Here is a 22,878-nt window from a genome sequence, read left to right as displayed (position 1 = left end):
TCTCTACCAAATTTGTTCATTAACACTAAAAAAAGGGATTAAGGAAGATCTGCTATGAATACCATGAGGATTTCTGGGAAAGCTATGCTTCAGAGATATTTCAACTTCTTAAACATTATCACATCAACACTGGTGAACCATTATAAATACTGATAGATGACTCGGAAAGAGGGGATTATATGTGTTGCTCACCAGAACCCATGATGTAGGTCAGCCTATGGTTCCTACAATGTTAATGTGGGGACCCTCTTCTCTTTTGTTTCCCCACAAGACTTCACTCCATTGTTCCTCTAACACATTTTATTTCCCTTTTATTAAGCGCTATACAAAAGAACTCTCAACAATTCCTTCCTTGCTGCTGATGAAATGCAACCGCTGAGGTCCCCCGAGGTAACCCCTAACTTTGCTTATCACTAAGGTACGTACACAGGAGATGACAGAAGCCATAGACAAACCACTCCACCATGCTGGGGCAGCCAGCCACAGGTAAGCAAAACAGGTTTTCCTGATTATTACGGGCTGAATGAAGCTGGTGGCTGGAAGAGGTTGACATTTCAAGATTGGTCAGTTCAGCTACAAGCAACAACCGTTTATGTGCTGTGGCATAGATGTGCGCTTTTAACACCGGTTTGACTTTGTAAATACATTCTTCATGGTGCTATACAACTATTTTGGTTATTACCATTTAGTGTTTTATAAACAACACAAGATACACAGCTTTGAAACAACACTTTATAGGAGCTGCAATGCCTGAGTCTATCTTATACTGGGAAAAAGAGCTGGAGCTGCTTACAACAATTATTTGGAGATATCCCAGCTCAGCAGCTGGGCAGTAGAGGCAGATGACCTCCTACAGATCAGAGGGACAAGATGGAGATGAACCTCACTGGGATGCTGAAAGGTCTCTCGCTAATCCAACGTGTACATCAAATGTATAACAGTAATCTAATGAAAGACCTTACAAGTGCTTGTGGGCCACAGATTCTCTATGAAGGTGCTTCTGGGTTCTCTCCTTTCCATCTAAAATATTTATATTTTAACCTAATAGCATATATAGGAATTTGAATAAACTGTTCTTTCATCAACTATTAGTTGGTTGTTTCACAAATATTATAAATTGCATTGTATTTACTGTTGAATTTATATTGCAATCTAAGCATTTCTGTTTTCTTTCAAATCCTACATGTATCGTCAGCCATACTAGCTCAAGGCTAAATATAAAATCTTCATCATATTTCTCTCTTATGTTCCTTTTTTCATACTCTGTGATAAATCAGTTACCTTAGTGGAAATTTGTATACAACCAATAGTGTTGTTTCAGAGGTACTGATACAACTGAACCAGAATCTAAACTGAAGTTCTTATTTATACCAACACTTCATCTATTTTTAATGTTCATGGTCTAATTCATAAATCAGCCTCGGAGTGTTGTTTTCCTTTCTTTTCCTTTATGAAGATACAAGAATGGCACATTTGATGGGGGATTAAAAGAGAACTCCAAGATGAATTATTCAGGAGAGCAAACAATATTCTTTTCTAAAGAAAATGATAGCTTTTATAAATACAGTGCAGTATGTACAGAGCCTGTGTAAATACAGGAAAGCAAGAAAATAAGAATGAAATAAATGACTAGTTTTGAAACAAAAAGATTATTTCTGATACCTAAATCATTTGCCTACATTTATTCAAGTGAAACATTAATCCAGAAATGTATTGTGAAGTGCTGACCCTGTTAGTCAGTGACAAAACACTCACTGACTTGAGGGGAACCAGAATTTCACCCCATCAGTGTGAAATATTTATAGCTCCTTCTAATCCATTTTAGGCATTAAATTTAAATATGTTTTGTTCCTTTTCTTTTCTCCTCCTTCCCTTCTTGTAAAAAAATAATAAATAGGAAGACAGGAGGATAATCTGGCTACTCCAGTACTTGATTTATCCTAAAACCTTTTTTTGTCTTTATACTTACAAGGTTCTTATAAAAGAACAAACCTTTCTTTACTCAACAGAGGAAATCCTTCTGCCACAGATGTATGGGAAAAATATACAGAAGGTGAGATTCAGGAGGAGAGATTTCAGAAAAGGGGGCTGGTTTTAAAAAGCTCTCAGAATATTGCGAAATAAAAAGATGCAACTCCATTTGCCGTGAAGAATATGAAAGGTAGAGTAAATGACTGTGCTACGCTCTGTGCGGCTCTGCCTGATCAGCTCCTTGTACCTAATCTAGGTAGTCATCATTTGTAAAATAATAATTTAGGCTGACAAAACTGCATATTAACATAAGTAATGTAATGTACCTAGGGATCCTTGCCAGCAGTCTCATTTCGCAGGAGGATATAAAACTGAGATATCCTCACTCTTCGAGTCCTCGACGGAGGGAGAGGTTGAAGGAGCAGAAGAAAATTCACGCTGTTGTCACCTCTGGCATTCCAGTTCTGTATCGGAAAAGCATAAATCACCTCAGTATCTTTCAAGAACTAAGTAAAAGATTTCAAAGACTCGCATTCAAAACTCGTGGTCTCTCCCCCTCTATTCTATATTAGGGTAGTAAGTGTATTTACAGGAGGTATCTGTCAATAGCTAAATGGGTCCTTACAGGACGAGACCAAGCACAGTGAATACGGCGAGGTAAAGGTCTTTATTTTCTGCCTGAGTGACTGATCTAACAGGGACGTTCCCCTCACCCATCCAGTGCAAAGGAGCTTGGAGATGGACAAAACCAGCTAGGTACAGCATCAGCAGAAGTGGGCAGCAAATGTCACTCTAGCAAATTAACTCATGTGAAAGAACAGGGGAATCCTGTTCTCTAAGGGGGTTTCTTTGGCTTACTTGGCCTGCAATGACTGCAGTTGGGGCTATATGCTACTTATGAAACACTGTCTGACTAAGGGCATAGTCTACAACACTAAATATATAACTGTCAGAATACACTGTCCATATTGCTATTTCACTATACCCTACAAAGTGTTCTCTCTGTAAAAATTTATGACACCAAGTTATCAATTAATGTGATTTTGCCACAAATTTTGCACAATATTTGGTGTGTTCCTTAAAACATAATTTCCTAGAATTGGGTGACTGTGTAATTATTTCAACTAAAAATTAAGTTTCTAGCCCAGTGGGTTGTATAGTAAACCTTGAATTCATTACTTGATTATTCCCCAAAATCTCAGAAATAGCAACAAAAAGAATCTCGAATATCCCCTGCTTTTTAGAAGAAAAAAAATGGTATTTTCTGTGTGTCTGGATTTTTCAGTACTTCAGCTGCACCAGCTGTCTGGGTTTTCCTATGCAACAAGAACACTGATCTCAGGGAATCATTAGTAAGTCATCCCAGGAAAAGGTTTAGAGCTGGCTCTATGCTTTCTACCTCTAGGGGCTAAAAAAATATATTTGCAATCTGGATTTACTGGGAAAAAAAATAAGCCATGGCAGAACCTCCTCACCAGTACGCAGAAATGGTTCTTCCGGAACACTAGACGAGAGGTTTTAAGCATTAGTAGAACAGTACATGAAGAGGACTGATGCATTTTACTGATGATGTAGACACAGTGAGTCTCAACAAGCTCTGATCATGACATTGATGCCATCATATACACGGTGATGAAAGAAACATAGCAGCAGACAACAATGAAAAGAATGTCATCTGGTAAAAGAAAACTGCAGCCACAAGAAAACACAGATTAAACTACCAGACTTTCATGCCTGACCCATTCGTGCATTCTGAAGGTGACTGTAGCTCCTACAGATGCGGGGACATTTTGAATGAGTCAAAGAAGCTGTGGCATGAAGAAGACCACAAAACATTTTTAGTAGCTTTTGACTTTCAGCAGTATTTGGGTATGCTTGCACTTTCCTCAGACACAGCTGGATTATAGAGCACTGACAATGACAAGGTCAAGAGCACAGACATTTAACCAGCTGCAATTATCCTACTAAAATGCTTCACAGCTCACATCTGGGGCTGGAACGGTAGCCCAGCATCACGGTAAAGCTATCCTGAAACTCTGTCAAAGCAGGACTGTATATGCAACCACTGAGCTGGAAGCAGTACCTCAACTTGTTTAGTTGCACCGACCTATAACTTGAGGACACTGCTAGTCCCTTCATGGATCGCCTGCAGCCTAGACTGGAAGAAAGACCAAAACAGAACTAAGAAGCTGAAACAGAAACGCTAACACTTCTAGAACAGGAACACTAACGTTGGCCAATGAGTAAGACACTGTCATTCCTTTTGACTATTGCTTCCATTGGTTTCACGTATAGCAAAAGAGTAGTTCAAGGTGAAATGATAACATGACACTCACACACTTGAAAATTTCGCTGTCCTTCCTTTGATTCTCAGTGACATTATCCTCACAAAAAGTTCCTTGGAAATTTCTGCCCGTAATTAAATGAAAACCATGAAACTTCATTCAAAATCTGTATCAAAACCCAGTACTGCATAAAACAGGATTTTTAGCAAAAATACAACAGAAGCCTGTATCTCATGATAATAAATAGATAAGGCAATGTAAATACTTAGCAGAACTGAGGCCCAAGCCTACAATATTCACTGAGTAGCTTTCCCAAAAGAACAGCTCCACCAGAACTGAATTAAACTGCAAAACTACCATTAATAAAAGCAGTCCAAAGACTAGTATTTGTGAGATCAGGACATTTTCCCCTTGGATTCAGCAAAGCCCTTAAACATATACTGAATTATAAACAAGTGAGTAATTCCACCCCTATGCAACGAGCTGCTTAAATACAACTGGAATGCCTAAGTGCTCTGCTACACAGGGATGCCATTACTCACATACTTAATGATAAGCACGTGCATATTATTTAACTTTTTATGTTGCCATGCCTAAAGAGAAGCATACAACTAATTAATGTACAATTATGAAATGAGAGTCCACACCCCCAGAGCTTACTGCATATAAAAGAATACAGAGAAGAGATAAAAAAGCAGTAGAGTGACATCTGTGAAACTAAATGTAATTTGAATCTGCCTTAATCTTATTTTACAGGTGGTCAGATTGAAGGATGATAGATTCGGCCTTATTTCACACTAGTTTGAAAGAGGGGAAGCAGTCCATTTCTTTGGCAGAATCTTCCCTTTTTTTCCTCCTGCGTGCCTTGACACTTGATCTGTACAAGACACCCACAAAGTGCTCTTCACGGATCCATTTAGTTAATTAGCTATATGCTGTTGTTCAAATTCCGTAGACTAAACAGCAGATTTGGTAAGCAAAAGGCATCTTGACATGTCCTGAACAAACTCCAATATTATTTAAGCAGATCTAGCAAGTCCCACTACCAAGATTTTCACATGATATTCCAATTTATTTTCACATCAATAAGTGCTTGTGCAATTTTAATTCATATTAATATTTTCTGCATTGTCCCAGCAAAAATAGAATTAATGAAATCAAGAAAATGAGCAACAATATTTGTGGTTTTCTCCAAACTCATCTATGAAACATTGAGATGCAACTTAAATCAACATGGAAATTTTACAATCATATACATTGAAAGTCCATTTTCAACAAATACTGGGAAGGTAAGCATTAACATTTTCAACAGTTTTCTACTGTGAAAAAACATGTATGCAAATAAAAGATGCACCAGAGTATTTTCTTCTAAGTAGGTTACAATGCTGTCAATCTATAGAGATTTTGATAGCCTATCTCTACAGCCTCTGACGTACTTTGGGATCCCTGCACAACTTTAGAAATACATTCTTCTATAAAAGGGAATAAAACATGCCAGCCTTGGCACAGATTGTCTGCCTCAGCAAAGTCAAAAAGTAAAATGAAAAAAAAAAATTATAAAGTTATATTAAACACCATACACTATGCTCCGGGATGAAACAATAGCATATTATCTAGTCGATATTTTTGCACATACAACATTTTGCAAAGTCCAAAATTTGCACGTCTCTCATTCCTTTCTTCTCTTTAGGGGGCTGTTGCTCGGCCTGAGTTAATAACTACTAAGTTGTTTATAGTACTGCCTTTTAAGATCACGTTTATTTATATAGAAACTGCAAGGCTCTCTTCTCTAATGTTTCCAAGTGCTACATCTTACATCTTTGCTTGCCACTGGATTTTCTCTTTATTATGAGGTCACTTTACAATTACTGAATCGCCCTTTTCCCCCTTCTTACTGAATTTATTACTTCTTGTTGTTCCCTTTACCTTAGTCTTAGCCTTTTAAGTTTGCCAACATTCTCCTGGGGAAGAGAAAAAAAGAACTCGTTTGTTTTGTGAAGAAAGCACTAGAAGTCGGGAGCGAAGCTGTGTTATAGGGAACTTGGTTTAGACATGTAGGGCATCTGCCAGTTTGGTGGTCTCATAAGGCTTTCCCTGGAAAGGAAACGCCCAGTGGATTTCCCCTCTTTTCTGCATTACCTATGATGTAAAAGGATGATGTGGGGTGCTTGACAGTGCTCTTACAGTGAGAGCTTGTAAAACTTTTTGTAAATTACCTGTGTTGCATTTTTCTCAAATTAAATTGACATTCTACAGAAATTCAATTGCATTTATCATCCTAAACTTTCCACTTACCACACTGACACTGCAGAGGTGTTGGGATTTTTTTTTCTCTCCGAGCTGTATGAATATGGACCATCCTCTTTAGTCTAAATGTAGTAATTTCACAGTTCCTTAATCTTTTGAGCTTGTCTTTCCAGAAAGAGATCTGGACTTTTTTCTCACTTCTCATAAGTAGTTTCTGTGTTCTATGCATTTTTACAATCAGGTCTTCAATTCCATGCTGCCTTTTACCCTTTTGGAAGGTCTGGCAAGACCCTCTGGTTTAAAACCTGTGCTGTTCTGTTGCTTTCATCTGGCTGTTTATACATGCCAAGAAGAAGTAGTTCATTTCACTGCATACAGTAAGCTGTGGCACTATTTTTTTGCAATTTCTGATGCCAATTACATTGCCTGCACTAGTGAGTTTCGATCCCAGACCGATCCTTGCAGTCAGCTTGCTTTTTACTTAATGCTGTCTTTAGGCATGTGAGGTCTGTGAGCTGCTGTTAACTATGGCATCCTTGTTAAAATAAGATTTTCCTCAGACCCCATTTAACTGCTGCACAATTAAAACAAATTCTTGTGCTCCAGATTTTATAATGTTGTTGTCAAACCATGTGACATGAAACTCAAAGTCTTCTAAAATAAGCTATGTATTTGGTAGGGAGAAGTGCTACTGATTTTTGCATAACCACAAGATTGACTTGAAAAATATGTGTGGTCTTTTTTATTATCACTAACTAATGAATTATTTTTCCATTCAAGAGCAAACTGTGCCTTTAAAGGCTGTGAATTCATGGCCTTCTCCCGAGACTTCTGTGCAGAGAGCCAGCTCATCTGCTACTTGTAGGTGAAGCAGACTTCAGGTGGATGACCAGATGCCCCTTGAGACCACGTGGTGACGGGCACCGCGTAATTGCAAAGCGTGCAATTAGGCGTGCTCCCGTTTGGCCAGGAGCATGGACTGGTGTGAAGCCCACAGAGCCTGGCAAAGGAGGCCCGGGCAAAAGGGTTTACCTCCTGGGAGAAGTCCTGATTTTGTGGCCGTACATAAGGAAGGCAACAACCTCACTGCAGGCCCAGCTATGGCAAGGGTTGCGCTGGTACAGATTGGTCCATGTCAGAGTAGACAATTAACTATTTTGGGTGTAGGTGAGGCTGCCCTCAGCCTCCCCTGCCGCGAGAGGGATCTGCCGGTTTCCACACCGACCCCGCTCTCCTTTCCCAGCGTGGCACGGGGGGGCTCACCTCCTGCTCACCCGAGCTGTGCCCGATGATGGGCACGCGGGGCCACCACGCCTGTGGCCGTGGGTGCCCCTTACCCTGGGTGCCTTGGGTCTCCCCTGCTCCTCCGTGATGCTCCACCATTGCCATTTCCTCACAGGCTCCGAGCCGCCGGCACCGCCACCGCCGAGAGACACCTCTCCCTCTCCCTCTCTCTCTCCCCATTTTCACACTCCACCCACTTTTTGCTTTCTTTCTCCATCTCTGCCACCGTTCTCCCTTTCTCTTTTTCTGGACTTGTCTTTATTTGGCACTCCCGGAAGCCGCCGGGCATTTCTCTGCCTGCCTGCCCGGGCAGCTGATGTGACTGACGGACTGACTGACTGACACCGGCTCCCGCTGAGGAGGAGGAGGAGGAGGAGGAGGAGGAGAAGAAGGAAGAGGAGGAGGAGGAGGAGGGAAAGCAGCGGCGAGGCGAGGGAGGGGGGGAGCGAGTGACCGGCCACGGATTTTCATTGCCGAGAGGAGGGGGAAAAAAAAAAAAAAAAAAATAAAGAGGCTACACGGGTCATCAAAACAGGTAACTCAAGAGCAGGCAGCGGCGGGAGGGGCGGGATGCGGGGAGCGGCCCGACCCCCCACCACCCCCCGGGCCCCGGGCGGGCTGGGGCGGGCCCGGCGCGGCGCGGCGCGGCCGGGGCTGTGGGTGCGCTGCTGCCGGCGGGGGCCTGGAGGGGACATCTTGGGGAAGGCGGGGGGGAGCGTGGGGAGGTCACAGCGATGAGGGGACGTCTGCGGTGTCGGGCCGGGGGCTGCGGGGCGGCGGCGTCTGTCTGTTGAGCGGGCAGAGCCCCCGGCGCTATGTGGGTCAGGGCCCCGCGGGCGCGGCCGCGCTGAGGGCCCGCAGCCCGGTCAGCTTCCCATGTCACCTGCGCCGGGCTGCCCAGGGAACGCCTCCCCCCTAGCCCCCCGCGGTGATATATGCGAAGAACCGCGGGGTCTGGGGTGTGGGGGGGAACCCCGGCAAAATACCACAGCGGATGAGGCATCCTCTGTGGGGCCGAACCCGCGCCGCCTCCGCCGAGCCCCCGCTCAGCGCCGTGACTGACTCGCGGGGAGCGGGGGGTGTGCGCGTGTCGGATTTCGGCTGTGCCCCGGCCCCCCCCCACCCCGCATCCAGGCAGGTTATTAAAAACGCCCTCCGCCTGTTTATGCAGACCTGACTCGGTCAAGCGATGCCAGTCGTGAACTCTCTTAATCAGCGTAAGATGATCTAATTCGGTGAGGGGGCGGGTATCTGGGCGCCGAGTGCCGGGCTCCCCCCGCGCTGGGAGCCGGGGGTGTGTATGGTGGCGGGGGTGACTGAATCGCCCACTGGTTTTAGCCCAGAGAAAAGGGTTAAACGGCATCCTAGGGTGAGGGAGCGGAAGAGAGAATATATACCTTTCTATAAAAATACCTAAGGGATTCTGCAAATAGAAGGCGGCGTTCGGAGGGGGCAGGAGGAAGGCAGAGATGAAGAGCTGCGAAGCTGAGATGCTGCATTTTGCGATAACTTGACATCTGAAAGGAGCACTCCCCCAGAGACACGGCCCCCCCGCAGCCGAGGAGAACTTGTTGTGACCCCACCTAAAAATGTGAAATCTGTCCTTTGCTTCGAGCGTTGCTGTAGATCTGTATCTTAGCATTGCAGGATCAACAGTGAGGATTTTTACCAAGTAAAATTCAGGTTTCATAACGCGTAGGGGCAGTCTTAAAAACAAAGACCATCTGGGGAAGAAAGCTTTCTTTATATGCATTACCTTAATGTGGTTGTTTTCCAATGATGGAAAATGTTTTCAGAAAAAAAACCCCAAACCTACACAGAGGCCAGTCCGTTAGGAAATAGTTGGAAGGAGTCTGTTCAGGAGGGGGGCAGAGTGGGATCAATACTGCAAATTTTCATTAATTTATTTCTAAGCCCGGCAAAAGTGGCAATGATTTATGGACTACCATGTTTTGTTGTTCTGTGAAACTGTAGTCAGGAAACTAGTCCTACTTCATAAACGTAACTTTAAAAATTATTTAGAATAGCAAAGTAGAAGACAGAATGAGTTGAAACTCAATACAGTATCTCAAAGCGGGCCCTTTAAGACATTACTGTGAGTTGGATATCCTAATTTTATTAAAATCTTATCCTAGCATTTCCTTTTAATTACTTATTATGCAAATGATAATAAACTTCTTTTCTGATCCTCTACATTTTCAAGACAGGGATTTCATAACACTGCTTGATTTTATTTTGAGCAAGTTTGCACAAGAACAAAGGCAACCCACCTTCTGTAGCAAAGCCAGACACGTAGAATGGTATGTCTCTTTTAGGTCTTGGTCATAACCAAAATACTAGTCTTCAGAATATTCTTACAATTCATTTGCTTCTTCCCCCTCAAACGAATACTGCTCAGATGTGAAAAGTGGACAGGCACAACTCCAAGTGTAATGAATAAAATATGTTTTCTCAATTAAATAGAAATGAAGAGGATGTGCATTATTTACTATTATGGCAGAACCAATCTATGACATGTTTTCATTATTCTTTGTCAGCTATGGCTTTCACTTCAGTGGAGAATATACCATAAGGAGCAAGGGTACTAAGCTTACATATATTCAAACTCCCCCATCATTAGTTTTTCTAGTCCCAGTGTATAATTTTTATTAACCATTTAAAATACATTGAGGACCCTAAGTTAAGGGAAAAAAAATAATATCTGAATTAGCAGGTATTGGAAAAGAAGCAGAAGGCAGCAAGAAGGGCTGGAAACCACATTAATTGTATTCAGCTCCCAGCCTTGACATTGACTTGCAACATTACCTGAAGCAAGTCAGTTAATTTTTCCATGTTTCAATCTGTGGCCTGTCAGTGACAATAGCATTGTAAGAGGTTTGAACTCTAGCAAGAAAAATGGTGAACTGCCAAATACGTTAAAGAAATAGTCTTTGTGGTTCTGCACAAGTTTTAACATCATGTGCAACAGTAGCAAACTCAATAGTTGCAGTGGATGCCTACTACGTGAAGGATAACATTCATTAGTTATCGTGCTTATTGGGGCAAAAACAAAGAAACACCTACAATAAAGCAGGTGTAAGTTACTGCAGTTATTCAGACAGCTGTTTTATTATGAACTGGTTAAAAGATTTTGCTTGATTAAGCACCCCGAATATATAAAAATAATTTTAATTGCTTTCTCTAAAATTCTAAGTGCGGCTTTTGCAATAGGGGGAGCAATTGAGAACTTGTCATTTTTCTGAGGTACAGAGTAAGCTCCAGTTGCTCGCATATTTTTGAAAAATGAGTAATTTTGGCAGATACAGTTTACTGACTCTTCAAATAAGAAATGCTTTGAACTCTGAAGGCTCAGCTATTCTTCAAGAATATGCGACGGCTAGAACCATACCGGAATGTCATCACCTTTACTAAGCAGTATACACTGAAATGACAAAAGCACACATAAGCACAGCTGGATCTATGGCAGAGATTACGCTGATTCAGCTGGTTCAGCAAGGGTATGGGTTTTGGGGTTTCTTAAACCTCTGTGATCTTTGTCACCACGTTAGCAAGACCTTATGGCATAGACGTGGCCTTAGTCCATACACATACTTGCTACTGTTGTATGTAAGGTATTTTCTGACTATGTCAAATTTCAGGGACTTTTTGTTACTAAAAAAGGTCCCATTGAGACTAATTTCCTGAGTATATGCTAATGGAAATTGCTTTGTCTGACCCACAATTTTTGAGAGAATAGCAGACTAAAGAAATTGCTTGTAAAATCCAAAATACCAGTAGTAGTATCCTGGGAATCAAAGGCTTAATGCTTTTGTAGCATATATAAAAAGACAAGGTAAATGCTTAAGTATATAATTGAATGGTGTCGTATTTTTCCAAGAAGATGTGCTCAGATCCTATGCATTGAAGTTATGCTTTGTATTACTTTAAATAATTAATTGCTTTTTGGAAGGAATGCAACGAATGATTTACATTTCCATGTGTAATCCATCATTGTTTGAGAGAAAAAACAGCAGAATAATTCACCTAACAGTTCTGTGCCCTCTAAAGCACCCATCATAGAAAAGGCTAACTTTATAAGCATCTAGGATGGGTCCAGTTTGATCTTTCTCGGCTTCACGATACCTCACACTGAAACAGAGGAGGGATAAATAGCCAAACACCTCAGATCTTGTAAGTGAGCAAGGTTGCGTGGATTATCATTAGAACTCAGGACCTCTAAGTAGTAACCAGGTTATCGCAAGAAATAGAAAGGTCTTTTTTAGTAGCAGGTGGCCCATTTCATCCCGAATCAGAAGCAAAGGCACAACCCATTACAATGCTAGCAGTATTGCTGAATCAGTGGGCTGAATTTTAGAATGGGAGATGGGCGAAGGCTGTGAGTTTTTGTGATCAATAAAGATCACGAATGAGCTGCAGAGCCAAGGGAGTACTCAAATAGCAAAAAGTTTGCTTCAGCCCCCTTGGCTGCTGCTGGAAGAAGGGCCACAGGCCGCAGGCTGAGCGGGGCAGCCACGATGAGCCTGAGACCATCAGAGTCTCAGATCATAATTGCAGCAGGATGTTCTGGTAAGAGCAAGAACGTGAGCTACCAATGGCTGAAATCAAGCCCACCTGTTCAGGCTTTGACATAATATGGATATGCATGAGAACCAGGGTGTGGAAATGTTGTGAAAGGCCAGCCTCACAGCAAACAAAACCGTTATGAACCTTGGTACTGAATAACTCTACAGCCTCATCTTTTCTGCAGAAGTCATTTCAGAACTTGTGTTTTTTGAGCTTGCAACACTATCTGTTTGGTTTTAACGTTCCCCCTCTGCTTGTCTCCTTTCACATCCTAGAAGCACTGGAACACTCCATAAGCATCTGTACTTTGTGGAGTTTATGCTTTCAGACAGTGCAAATTCAATTTGGTTGGAACTGTAGCATAAAGAACCTTACTCTTCAGTTATTATGAACTGAACTGAAGCACTTTAATAAAATCAATGCTTGCATGCAGTATTTTCTCGGTTCAGCAAGGCAGCCTGCTTACATACAGTAATTGGACTTGTGACAGGTAATTAAACGGCTTGTAAGGCCTTCAGGATGCTTGATTACATGAAAAGCACCAGGCTAATACATAGTAAATGAGGTGGCTAAGAACATTGTGTTTCTGTTGATTGGAGAGATACTAAAACTCTTACACTTCATTGGAGGGAGAGAAGAAAATAAAACCAAGACAAAAGACTATGAGCAGCGGTGACATAAAAAGGGAGCATAAAAAGAATAGGAGAATGTACTTAGAAACTGCGTTGCCTTGGTTATTTTGAGTCAATCATGCTTACACAGACTGTCAAGTCTTGACTGCTTCAGTATATCATTAAATAATGAACTTGTTCTTTGTGATCTCAAAATTGATAAGACAGTGAAAATTACTCAGCAAGGGATAGGAGTTCTTCATAGAACTTACATATAATTAGAAAGTTAACTGATATTCCAGGAGATATTAAGCACATACATGAACACATGACATATCTTAAAGAATTCGTATTTAATTATCAGAGGCCTAAGCACAGTCCATGCTATTATTACATGGACTTGTAAACACACAGCTTGACATGTGCAGTTGCTCACCCATAATTATGGGACTAAACTGGGATGTGATAAGAAATCTAAAATGCGTCAACAGTCTTCGGGGTTCTTGTCAAAATAGGGATTGTTTCACAAAGCAGTTTTTTTATATTTTTTGAATTTTTTTTTTAAAAGAGATAAAAATTTATCTCTTATAAATGGGATACAAAAATGCCTCCATTCCTTTCCTGCATGTTTTTGTAGACGGCAGCCTGATCACTGGGAGAGGGAGAGAAGCAGAGGAAGAGCCAGAATGCAAACAGAAATGTTTGCTTTGTGGTACCAACAGCAGGAAGCCAGACAAAGGAAAAAACTTAGGTTAAATGGAAGAGGTGCAACCGGAACCTGCTTTTTCCTCTTCTATGCAAAAATATTTTTTGCTTATAAAAAATAACCCTTTAAAAACACAGACAAGATAATTTAGGTAGCAAGCTCTTATGCACAGCAACGGGGGACTCATTTGTAGCTTATCAGTGGTTTTAACACACGCATTGAGCTATAGACAGAAATATTTTATGATGAGTATACTGGAGCCAGCCAAGACTTCTAACCAACTTATCAGTCAAAGCGGCATACCCATCCACAAAAATCAGAGGTCACACAGACATTTTTGTCTTTTTGCTATTTCAGGTATAACACTTGTCCATTTTAACAACAACAACAAGAAGAACAAGTTGTCAAAATTCAAATACTGTTAGATATACAGGACTGTATCTTTTACTAGGAAAAAAAAAAGATTTTTTTATTCTGTACTTAAAAGACCACTGCTTCCAAAGGAGCTTGTAGCAGATCTAGGGGTAAAACAAGAAAAAAAGGTCACCAAAGGCTCTGATTTGAACCCTGGATCATTCTCCTCACACAGGGCTTTACTGAGAGGTCTTCTGGTTTAATCCAACTTGACATCAGTTTGACAAGCCTCTGTTTACATTCCTTCCATACAGCTAATGGGAAACAAAACACAAACCATACAAGGTAATGTTTCTGTCCGTCTACCAACACACACTTTCTTCTAACCAATACTCCCTTGCTTTGCATTCTCCACCCAAAATCTTTTATGGTAGTAACCCAAATAGCTTCAGGGGCTCCTTGTTAGCCATTCAGCCAGTACCCGGCTACTTCTGAGCTCTGCCTGGAAACGAGCAACCCCCGAGGCCCCAAACCAGTGGGTTTTAATTGTCTGGACCAGAACGGGCAGCAGGAATTTGTGTCTGATGCCAAAGGTAGCAAAAAGACTGCCCACTCAACACAGCTTGGAGTTGGTACATAGGTTTGAGTGGCGGTGTAGGAAAGCCAGCCGTTTCAGGCTCAAGCTCTGTGTGGTTATTCAGAAATGAAGTGCCCTGAGATGCTTTTGTAATTGGAGAGCATGTTCAGGAGCGTACACATTTCCCCTCCCTTGTAATATATTGATATATATTGTACAGAAGAACTCTTAGAGGACACATTGCTTTGGATCTATAAAACATTCATGATTGGCTCTCTGATAGTACCAGCTGGCAGTCTAGGCTTTTGTATATTTTATTTCATATCTCAGTAGCAATTTATTAAAAGACTATGAGAGAAAGCACATGGGCAGGCTGCTATACTTTCAATAAGATTGTGATTTTCCAAGCAGTGTAGGAATGTTAGGTATAATTAAAATGCCACATTACTGCCTGTTTTAGTCATCTGCCCTTTTTTGATATAGAGAGGAAAAGCAAAATCTGACCTGTAGCATCTCAGATGATGAGTGTGAGTGAGACCTGGCTTAATTTTTCAGATGCTACATGGATTTGGAAGGACTAGTACTTAGGGGAAAAAGACCAAGTAGATTCTTTGTCTTCTAAATTAAAAGTGTTAGGAAGTAAATCAAACCATGGAACTTTATACTTTCTCTTGCTGATGTTTGTCAGAGTAATATACTTTACAGGTTGGCACCACTCCTGTGTTCAAACCTGCCAATTTTACACGCCTGATAAGTCATCGTATGTTTATTTTTTCCCTTTATGTTACTATACTGCTTTTCCTTCCCTGTGGGCTTGTTACAAGTTGTTTCTTCTTGAGATAGAGTAATGTGGTCCTCTGTCATAAGTCATATGCACTGATAATAGGAATAGTTTGGATTCCAGTTTGAATGCTGTTTGGGATGAGTATGTCAGGGAATTTTAGTCTACAGACAAAATTTTTTCCCTTGATAATAGATAAATGGTGCTTTGAGACAGCTGTCAAATTGAGGAGAAAAGCAGTGATCTCCCAAGGCCTTTCTTTAAAAAGAGATCTGCTTTTTGGTCTTCAGCATGCCTTGTTCTACCTGGTTTTGGCTTCACTTCTTTTGGGGAAGAAACGACAGATGGTAGTATTACCACGGGCCTTTAGCACTCCCAAAAAAGATATCACTAACAGTAAACGGGGCAGATCTGTGGATCCTCCCTCTTATTTTTTGTGCACAAGAGACAGTTTACAATGTCAACATTTAAACGATTGCCAGTAGATCTGGGTTAACACCTTTCCTGGCTCTTAGTTGACCTTATTTTCAATGAAGGACAGTGTACTTCTCCATCAAGAGAGCAACTAGATACTGGATTACATGGGAGTTGAAGCACTGTTGTTTTTAACTCCTTGTAGGTGGTCAGCATCAACTCCAGGAAAAGATACATGATTAAGCCTATAATACACTTCAAGATCAAAGTTTTAATTAAGTAGTAGAGATGAGAGAGAAAATCAGTCTTGATGTAAAAATGTGCTGTATGGGAGTGGAAACATCCCATAGACATATTTACATTGTCTTTACTTTTCATTGACATGCAAAGACTTTGTCGGACACTGTAAGTAGACCAGTCTTATTATTTATTTATAATATAAGCTCTGATGATATGTTACACACGCATTATCTTCAGAGTCAAGCTGTACTGTTTGAGTTCTGACTCCTTTTCAGCTGTGGCTTTGTGGTGTTGGTTTGACCACGCAGAATGCAGTGTGGAATGATAAGTAATCAGATGAACAGCTAAATATAGGCCAAGAAAATGCTGAAGGTTGTCATAATATGAGCCAAATAGGTGAATCCCTAAATATGGGCAAAGATGTCAATGTTTAGATTGAGAACGGATGAAGAGAGTTGTCATGGCATTGCTCAGTGGAGTCTTCACATCAGTGATATTAATTCCAGTCTTGTTTGTAAGATAGATACCTAGTCAACTGACAGTAAAGCGAAGTGTAAATGTCAGGTTATTATATGTACAACTGATTTGCTCTTGTTGTGTTATATGCAGTAATGGCAAAAATATACTTGCACTTTCTTCATACATGACAGGGATACCTGAGTGTATACTTACGTGCACGCATATATATAAGTATAGATACAAATACTATGTAGTCATGAATGTATAAGTACATAGGTAAAAAAGTAGGTTCAGTGTAAACATAAGGATTGAGAAGTTCTTAAGTGTAACATTCCTTATGAAAACACTGAAAACCTGGCTTCCCTAATTTTATGGTAAAAATGGTTCCTACTTCTGTCTAAAAAGACTATAACAATATATTATTCTGTGATTGCCTTGCTGATGATACCTGCTTTTTGAAGAACAACATTGTAGTTCTCCAGCTAATGGGAATAGAATAAAGCTGTGAAGGATATAGTGAGCAAAAGACTATGTTGCATTTGGAAAGTGTTGCATAAAAATGTCCATTGGCATCTTACAGAGGGCAGTTTGTTGGGTAGAACATTGTAAGCCTGATCCACTTCTGTTCATTTGTGAGATTCCAAGTGTGTGCGGTCAAACAGTGTGCGCAGGGTTTGTAGTCAAACAATTGGGTCCTTCCACAGGCTGAAGAGGCCAAAAGTAACAGGTCTTCCAAAAAAATTTGTACACGTAATCATGGAAAATTTTAAGGCAGAAATAAAAAAAAAACACTACCAGACTGTATCTTCAAATAAAGACTAACAGGTACTATACTGGAAATATACTTTAAAATACTGATGAAATGAGTTGACTGTTAGTATGCTATGTTAGACCAGCCTGACTTTGGACTGGTTTAGACACCATTTTAGGCTTTTATGTAGCAGGGTATGTCCATAATAATTTTGAGGATTAACAGTGCTTTTGTTTTAAGAAAAGGTTTAATATTCTCACAAAAGTTTGCACATTTTAGAAGCTCTCCTGATACTTTCATCTCATTCCTGCCAAGTTACTTGTAACCCTACAAAAAGTTAAGGTGTTTTTTTTTTAAAAATTCATTGATTTTTCAAACAGAATAGTGTGCATTTTCAATATAAGCAGAGAGCCCCTCTGAGTTTTGGCAGTGTTTATATGCACACTATCTAATGTCATCCTTTTTTGGGGGTTTGCTCTTTTATTTAATGTAAATAGGAAAAACCCATAAACTCCAGACAAAACTTTCTCATGAGAATGGTTGTCCCGAGGGCTTCTCACTGTAAAATCTTCTGCTTCACTTTTAGGTCAAACACAAACCTCATTATATTTATAGGGTAAAGTCTGAAGGTCCCACCTTGTTTGACAGGCAACATGACTCAGCACGAGAGTTTTGCATGTGTTTCCACAGTCCTAGTAGCTAATATTTTCTCGCGCTTAAATTTAAAAAATAAAAATACTATTATTACTATTATTTTTTATTCTTAAGAATTATTAATATTAATGTGTAAAACCGTTCTTTTCATATTACTTTACTTTTTTATTATAATATTTAGGCACTCACCCCAAAGCAGCATTGTTTGTTTTGGTTGCTAGCGTTGCATAGTATTGCACAGTTTATTGGAATGTCCTGTTATGCTGTGACGTCTCTAAAATACTCACACTTTTAGCAGGCTGTTCATTAGGAACTCAGGCTGTTCATTAGGAACTAAGACCTTTACACATACGTTCCAGGTACGGCTAACCTTTCTAGTCTACAAGCCATACAACAATCAGTGCCTGGTGGCAGAGTGCCACAGAGTAGGCACCCCAGGGAGCCGCTGACTGCCTGCTCACCCCAAATGGGGACACGAGATCCCCCGTTGCCCCTGCTTCTGCACACCCCAGAGCTGGGCAGGGGATGGAGTCCTACTCTGGGAGCTGAGCTGGAACTGTTCATAAGGATGATGTTATTTGAGAGCCATACATACTCCTGCCCCCCCCCCCCGCACCTCCCCTTACTGTATGTCACTCAGCAGAATAAAACACAACCTTAAGTGAGGAACATGTGCATTAAACTTGTTATATTAAATGGTAGGGGATTTAAACAATGCTTTGTCTTTGCTTATATAACCGTTTCTCAGTCTGAGGTGTATATAGCACTGTGTTCCCTGAGACATTGGCCAGTATTCAAAAATGTCAATGCCTACACTTCCTCACACGTAAGAAATCAGATAACCGCATTGTGAGGAAAGAAAGTAAAGTGTGGGTTGTTAAAAATTTTAACCTAATTTCTATTTCATTTTAAATCAAAAGCACTGTAGCAGTACTGCCTAAGCAGGCCCCTGGATTTTTTTATTTTTTTTCTTTCTAAAGGTTAATTAGTGCTTGATTTAAAAAGCTTGGGAAACACTGATTCGCATCAGGTACTTTCGTAAGAAAAAAAATTAAGTGATGGTAAATCATATCAGAAAAACAAACAGAAGACCTTCTTGACTTCTTGTGTAGACTTCAGTAAAGTGGCTGAGGCTTACTACGAAGCATTAAAGACTGAGGCAAATGTCACAGTGTACCTTTTCAAAAATCAGGAGGTATACACTTAAAGTCTGTCTTTCGGTAAAGTATTAGCTGGGTCTATATTTTTGCCTCTGTAAATAGCTGATGCAAATCATTGTAGGCATAATTTTTTGCCAATTAAGTTTATATATATTTCAGTTATCTCAATATCTGATTGGGAGCATACACATATATTTGTCGTAAATTGTTCACATATAGACTGACCAAAGCTTCGCCAGCAGTGGTTTGAATCTGCTGTTTACAATGAAAAACCCGGGCTGAATACTGATGATATTCTCTGTTGACACAGAAGCAAGTTACCATATGTCAGCTACTTCCCTGCAACTGCTTATATGCCAGGAAGACAATACTTAGAAAATAAAAGTTTTACCATAAAAGCTGATAAAAGATAAAGCCACAAGATGAACTGAATTGTAACATGAAATAAGGCATGGGCTTTACGCAGAAGGGTTAACACCGTTTCTATCTTTAATGATTTTTTCAGAATGGCAGAGACTCATGGTTTGATGGAGAGACTGGAGAAAGCAGTGACTCGACTTGAATCGTTATTTTCAGATTTGCACAGATCTGGTGGAATGGAGTGTGATGCCATTAATGGAGTCAATGGAAGTAAGTCTGGTTTTTTGAAGTACCATCTCTCTGTTATTAAAAATTGCACCTGTTTGTCTTCTAAGAGGGAGTGCAATCCCACCCCTTATGAATTCCACATCAAAAGAAAGTATTTTTAAAAATGGATTTAGAAATGTCACGTGACAAGCTTAGTCATATGCATAATTCTAAATTAATATAGCCTAGACGATTCAAGATTTGACTAGTCTCTTAAATATACTGTCCATATTTCAAGCTTTATCGCATTTTCCATTTTAGGATTTATATTGTTGTAGATAACTCACCAGATGAAAATGTCTGCTTGAGCCCAATTGGCAGAAGAAATGAGACATCCCCAAAATTTGCAGCATAAATATTCCTAAAGAGGTCAGCAATATAAACATTGAGTTTATTTGCCAGCTTTCTGAATTTCACAGTGCAGACTTACTTCATATAATTGTTTAATATCGTTAATCATATGAGTTTGTTCATAAGCATTTGCTCGTTAAGGGCTGGCACACATCCATGGCACCTTTTGTTATCTCTAGAGCTCTCCCTTCTCAAGTGGATCTCCAAAGCACTACATTGGAGAATACACCAAAAAATTCTGTCTTCCTTTATTCACATCACATTACCAAAGCATAGTTTTTCACTCCTTATTTTTTTTGTTGTTCATGAAAGTTAGACGGTAAATAACCTTATAAATGTGGCAGTTCTGATGTTGATGGAATAAAGGTGCCCCTTCCTTTCTCCAGAGCTTGCTCTTTCACCCAGAACCCCGACATATATCCCTTTATTAGCTTCATGTCCTTTGCTTTCTGTATTCCTTGGCCCTTTCCCGCATTCTCAGAGCAGAGCACATCCCAGCACAGACTCAGCTACTGTGCAGAAGCCGCGGAACAAGCAGAAAGTTGCAGGCACCTTCCTTACCGACACAGAAGCAAGTCAGTGCATGTCAGCCGCGTTATTGTCCCTCTGTGACAGCCCTTGCCCAACAACACATGTGAGGGACCTTCCCCACAGTCATGCGTGCCATGGGCCTACGCGCTGGCAGCTGCTGTGGAGCAGCTGACTGAAAGCAGCGTGTTTCTATGGCAGGAAGGGAGCATCTTCTAGCAGGCTTCCATAGCAGCTGAGTGAGCCCGTCAGAGGAAGCTTCAGCAATAGAATGCGTACAGTCCAGAGAAAACCTAGACGGCTAGTAAACCGTAGCAAAGTCACGGAGAAAGACGATCTGTGTCCAAACTGACAAATAAATCAATCACTACTAGGTAATCTACATTTTTAAAAAATACAGGCTTCAATCCTATAATGAATCTCTATATTAATCCAGAGCTCAGTACTGCAGAACCAGGGCTGCTTTCAGAACAGGAGATGAACTCACCATGTGAGGTACTTCCATGAAAAATTGCTATATCCTTGGCCCAACCTAAGAGCTCAGCCAGGTGAAAAGATTTACCCACAGGGAAGGGGGCCTTAGAACCCCAGCAGATCCCTAGAAGAAACCAACTGACAAACCTTGTTGGAGCGAGATTATAAAACACAGCCAGCGGGCGACTGCAGTAAGAAGCTGAGATGAGTGGCACCATGGGGCACTTGCCAGCCTGCACCACGACTCCAGGCAAAACTGTCTCACACAGGGACGCAGGAATTAGCTTTTGCTGATGCAGTTAGGAAAGACTACCAGTTCTTCAGTTTGGGTGACTGATACACATAGAGTGCCACAAACGTCATTCTGTTTGCCTGTGTTACTGTGTTTCTGTAGAGGTTCACATAACCTCCACAGCGACTGCAAAGCTGACAGTCTTACAGAACCGGTCTCTCTCTCTTTCTCTCCTTTAAAACTGATGCTCAGACAGAGTGTGACCTTTTTCAAATCTCTAGTGGAAATGGAGATATATTGCTTTCTTCTACCATGACCCTCTCCCTTAAAAGAACATTCCATAATTAGAATTATCACAAAAAATAATCCTGACTTTTCAATTAATACTTTTTCAGAAACAACAAAATAATGAGGAGGATGGGAGAACTGTACCTTTACTGTTTTCTTAAATGGCCTTACGACAGCAGGATTGCAAACAAATAATTCAATTGCTTTGCACAGCCCACAGCAAATTCTAGGAAATGCTCCTGGGAGCTAGCTGTATTGAATAGTAAAAAATAGCATAGTGGCTTTCTAGTTTTGCATAGGACAATTGCCATTTGGTGAACTGCTATTTAAAACGCTGCTCTAAAGTAAAACGTTACAATGATTCTCTTGGAGACATACATAGATTTTGACAAAGAACATAAACGGGCTTTGGAAAGCATCTCCACAACTAAAACCTTTTGTACACTAGGTCATTTGAGGGGTTTACACACAAACACTTTATATGGAAGAAAGCCCAGAAATTCCTCAGAATTGAAGGTGAGTGACATCAAGAGAACAAAAGGAGCCTTGAAATCCCGCGCCTGGCTGACTAACTACATTTTTTTTTTTCACACAGACCATTGCAAACTCCCATTGCCAGAGCCCTTCTTTTTTCTGTCAAGGAGCCAGATGACTCTTGTGGAATAAAGAGGGCTTTCAAGATTATGAATTTGGACACAATTGTCATATAGTGCCAAAAGGTTAAAGCAAACTCTCTGGGGAAAGCCTGGTACCTCTTCAGAGCAATCTTCAGGCTTCATTAATGAAGGAGAAGGGCTGGGAAGAATTTTAACCTTGGTCTCTCAGATCCTACAAGATGCCATAAATTCACATGTGTGTCGCTCATGCTGGAGCTGGCAAAGGTTCTGAGCCATAGACAAGACATGAGGATATATCAGGGAGTAAAGGGAGGGCTGGAAAGCATCCAAGGAAAGATTATTTTTCTTTCCTAAAAGGTACCACATAAAGCCATTTAGAAGCCAGGTGCGTAAGAAACTGAGTGTCATCTGCATTTTCTGATTGTCCACTTTATCAGGAAACTGCTCTGTATACCATATAGAAAATATAATTTTTATTCTTCTGTTAGAATGTATAGTGTATATATATATATAGTCAATGGGATGTGTCATCTAGAAGACTCGTTTGCGCTTTCTTTATCCAGTGACAGTTTTGCAAGGTCAGACAACAAAATAAGGAGATTACAAAGCCACATCTCACTGCATAAATCCACTGTCAACAGATTCTAAAGGCTCTATCTTACTGGAAATTTAATTGCTTGCTATGAAGAGCCACCAAACAATAC

At 40.7% G+C, this 22,878-nt stretch overlaps 1 protein-coding gene across 1 annotated transcript in view; it reads left to right on the top strand.

The window, feature by feature from the left end:
- Positions 1 to 8,165: 8,165 nt before the first annotated feature.
- CAP2 (cyclase associated actin cytoskeleton regulatory protein 2) overlaps positions 8,166 to 22,878 on the top strand; it is a 69,607-nt gene continuing 54,894 nt past the window's right edge. Inside the window, exons 1-2 of the mRNA XM_054193204.1 lie at positions 8,166 to 8,322; positions 19,563 to 19,687. Of these exons, the coding sequence (XP_054049179.1) occupies positions 19,564 to 19,687 (124 nt within the window). The 5' untranslated portion in view covers positions 8,166 to 8,322; position 19,563. The remainder of the gene's footprint in view (positions 8,323 to 19,562; positions 19,688 to 22,878) is intronic.

Source organism: Rissa tridactyla, chromosome 2, assembly GCF_028500815.1.
Source record: "Rissa tridactyla isolate bRisTri1 chromosome 2, bRisTri1.patW.cur.20221130, whole genome shotgun sequence".
Taxonomy (NCBI): domain Eukaryota; kingdom Metazoa; phylum Chordata; class Aves; order Charadriiformes; family Laridae; genus Rissa; species Rissa tridactyla.
This window is presented reverse-complemented; position numbering and strand designations above follow the sequence as displayed.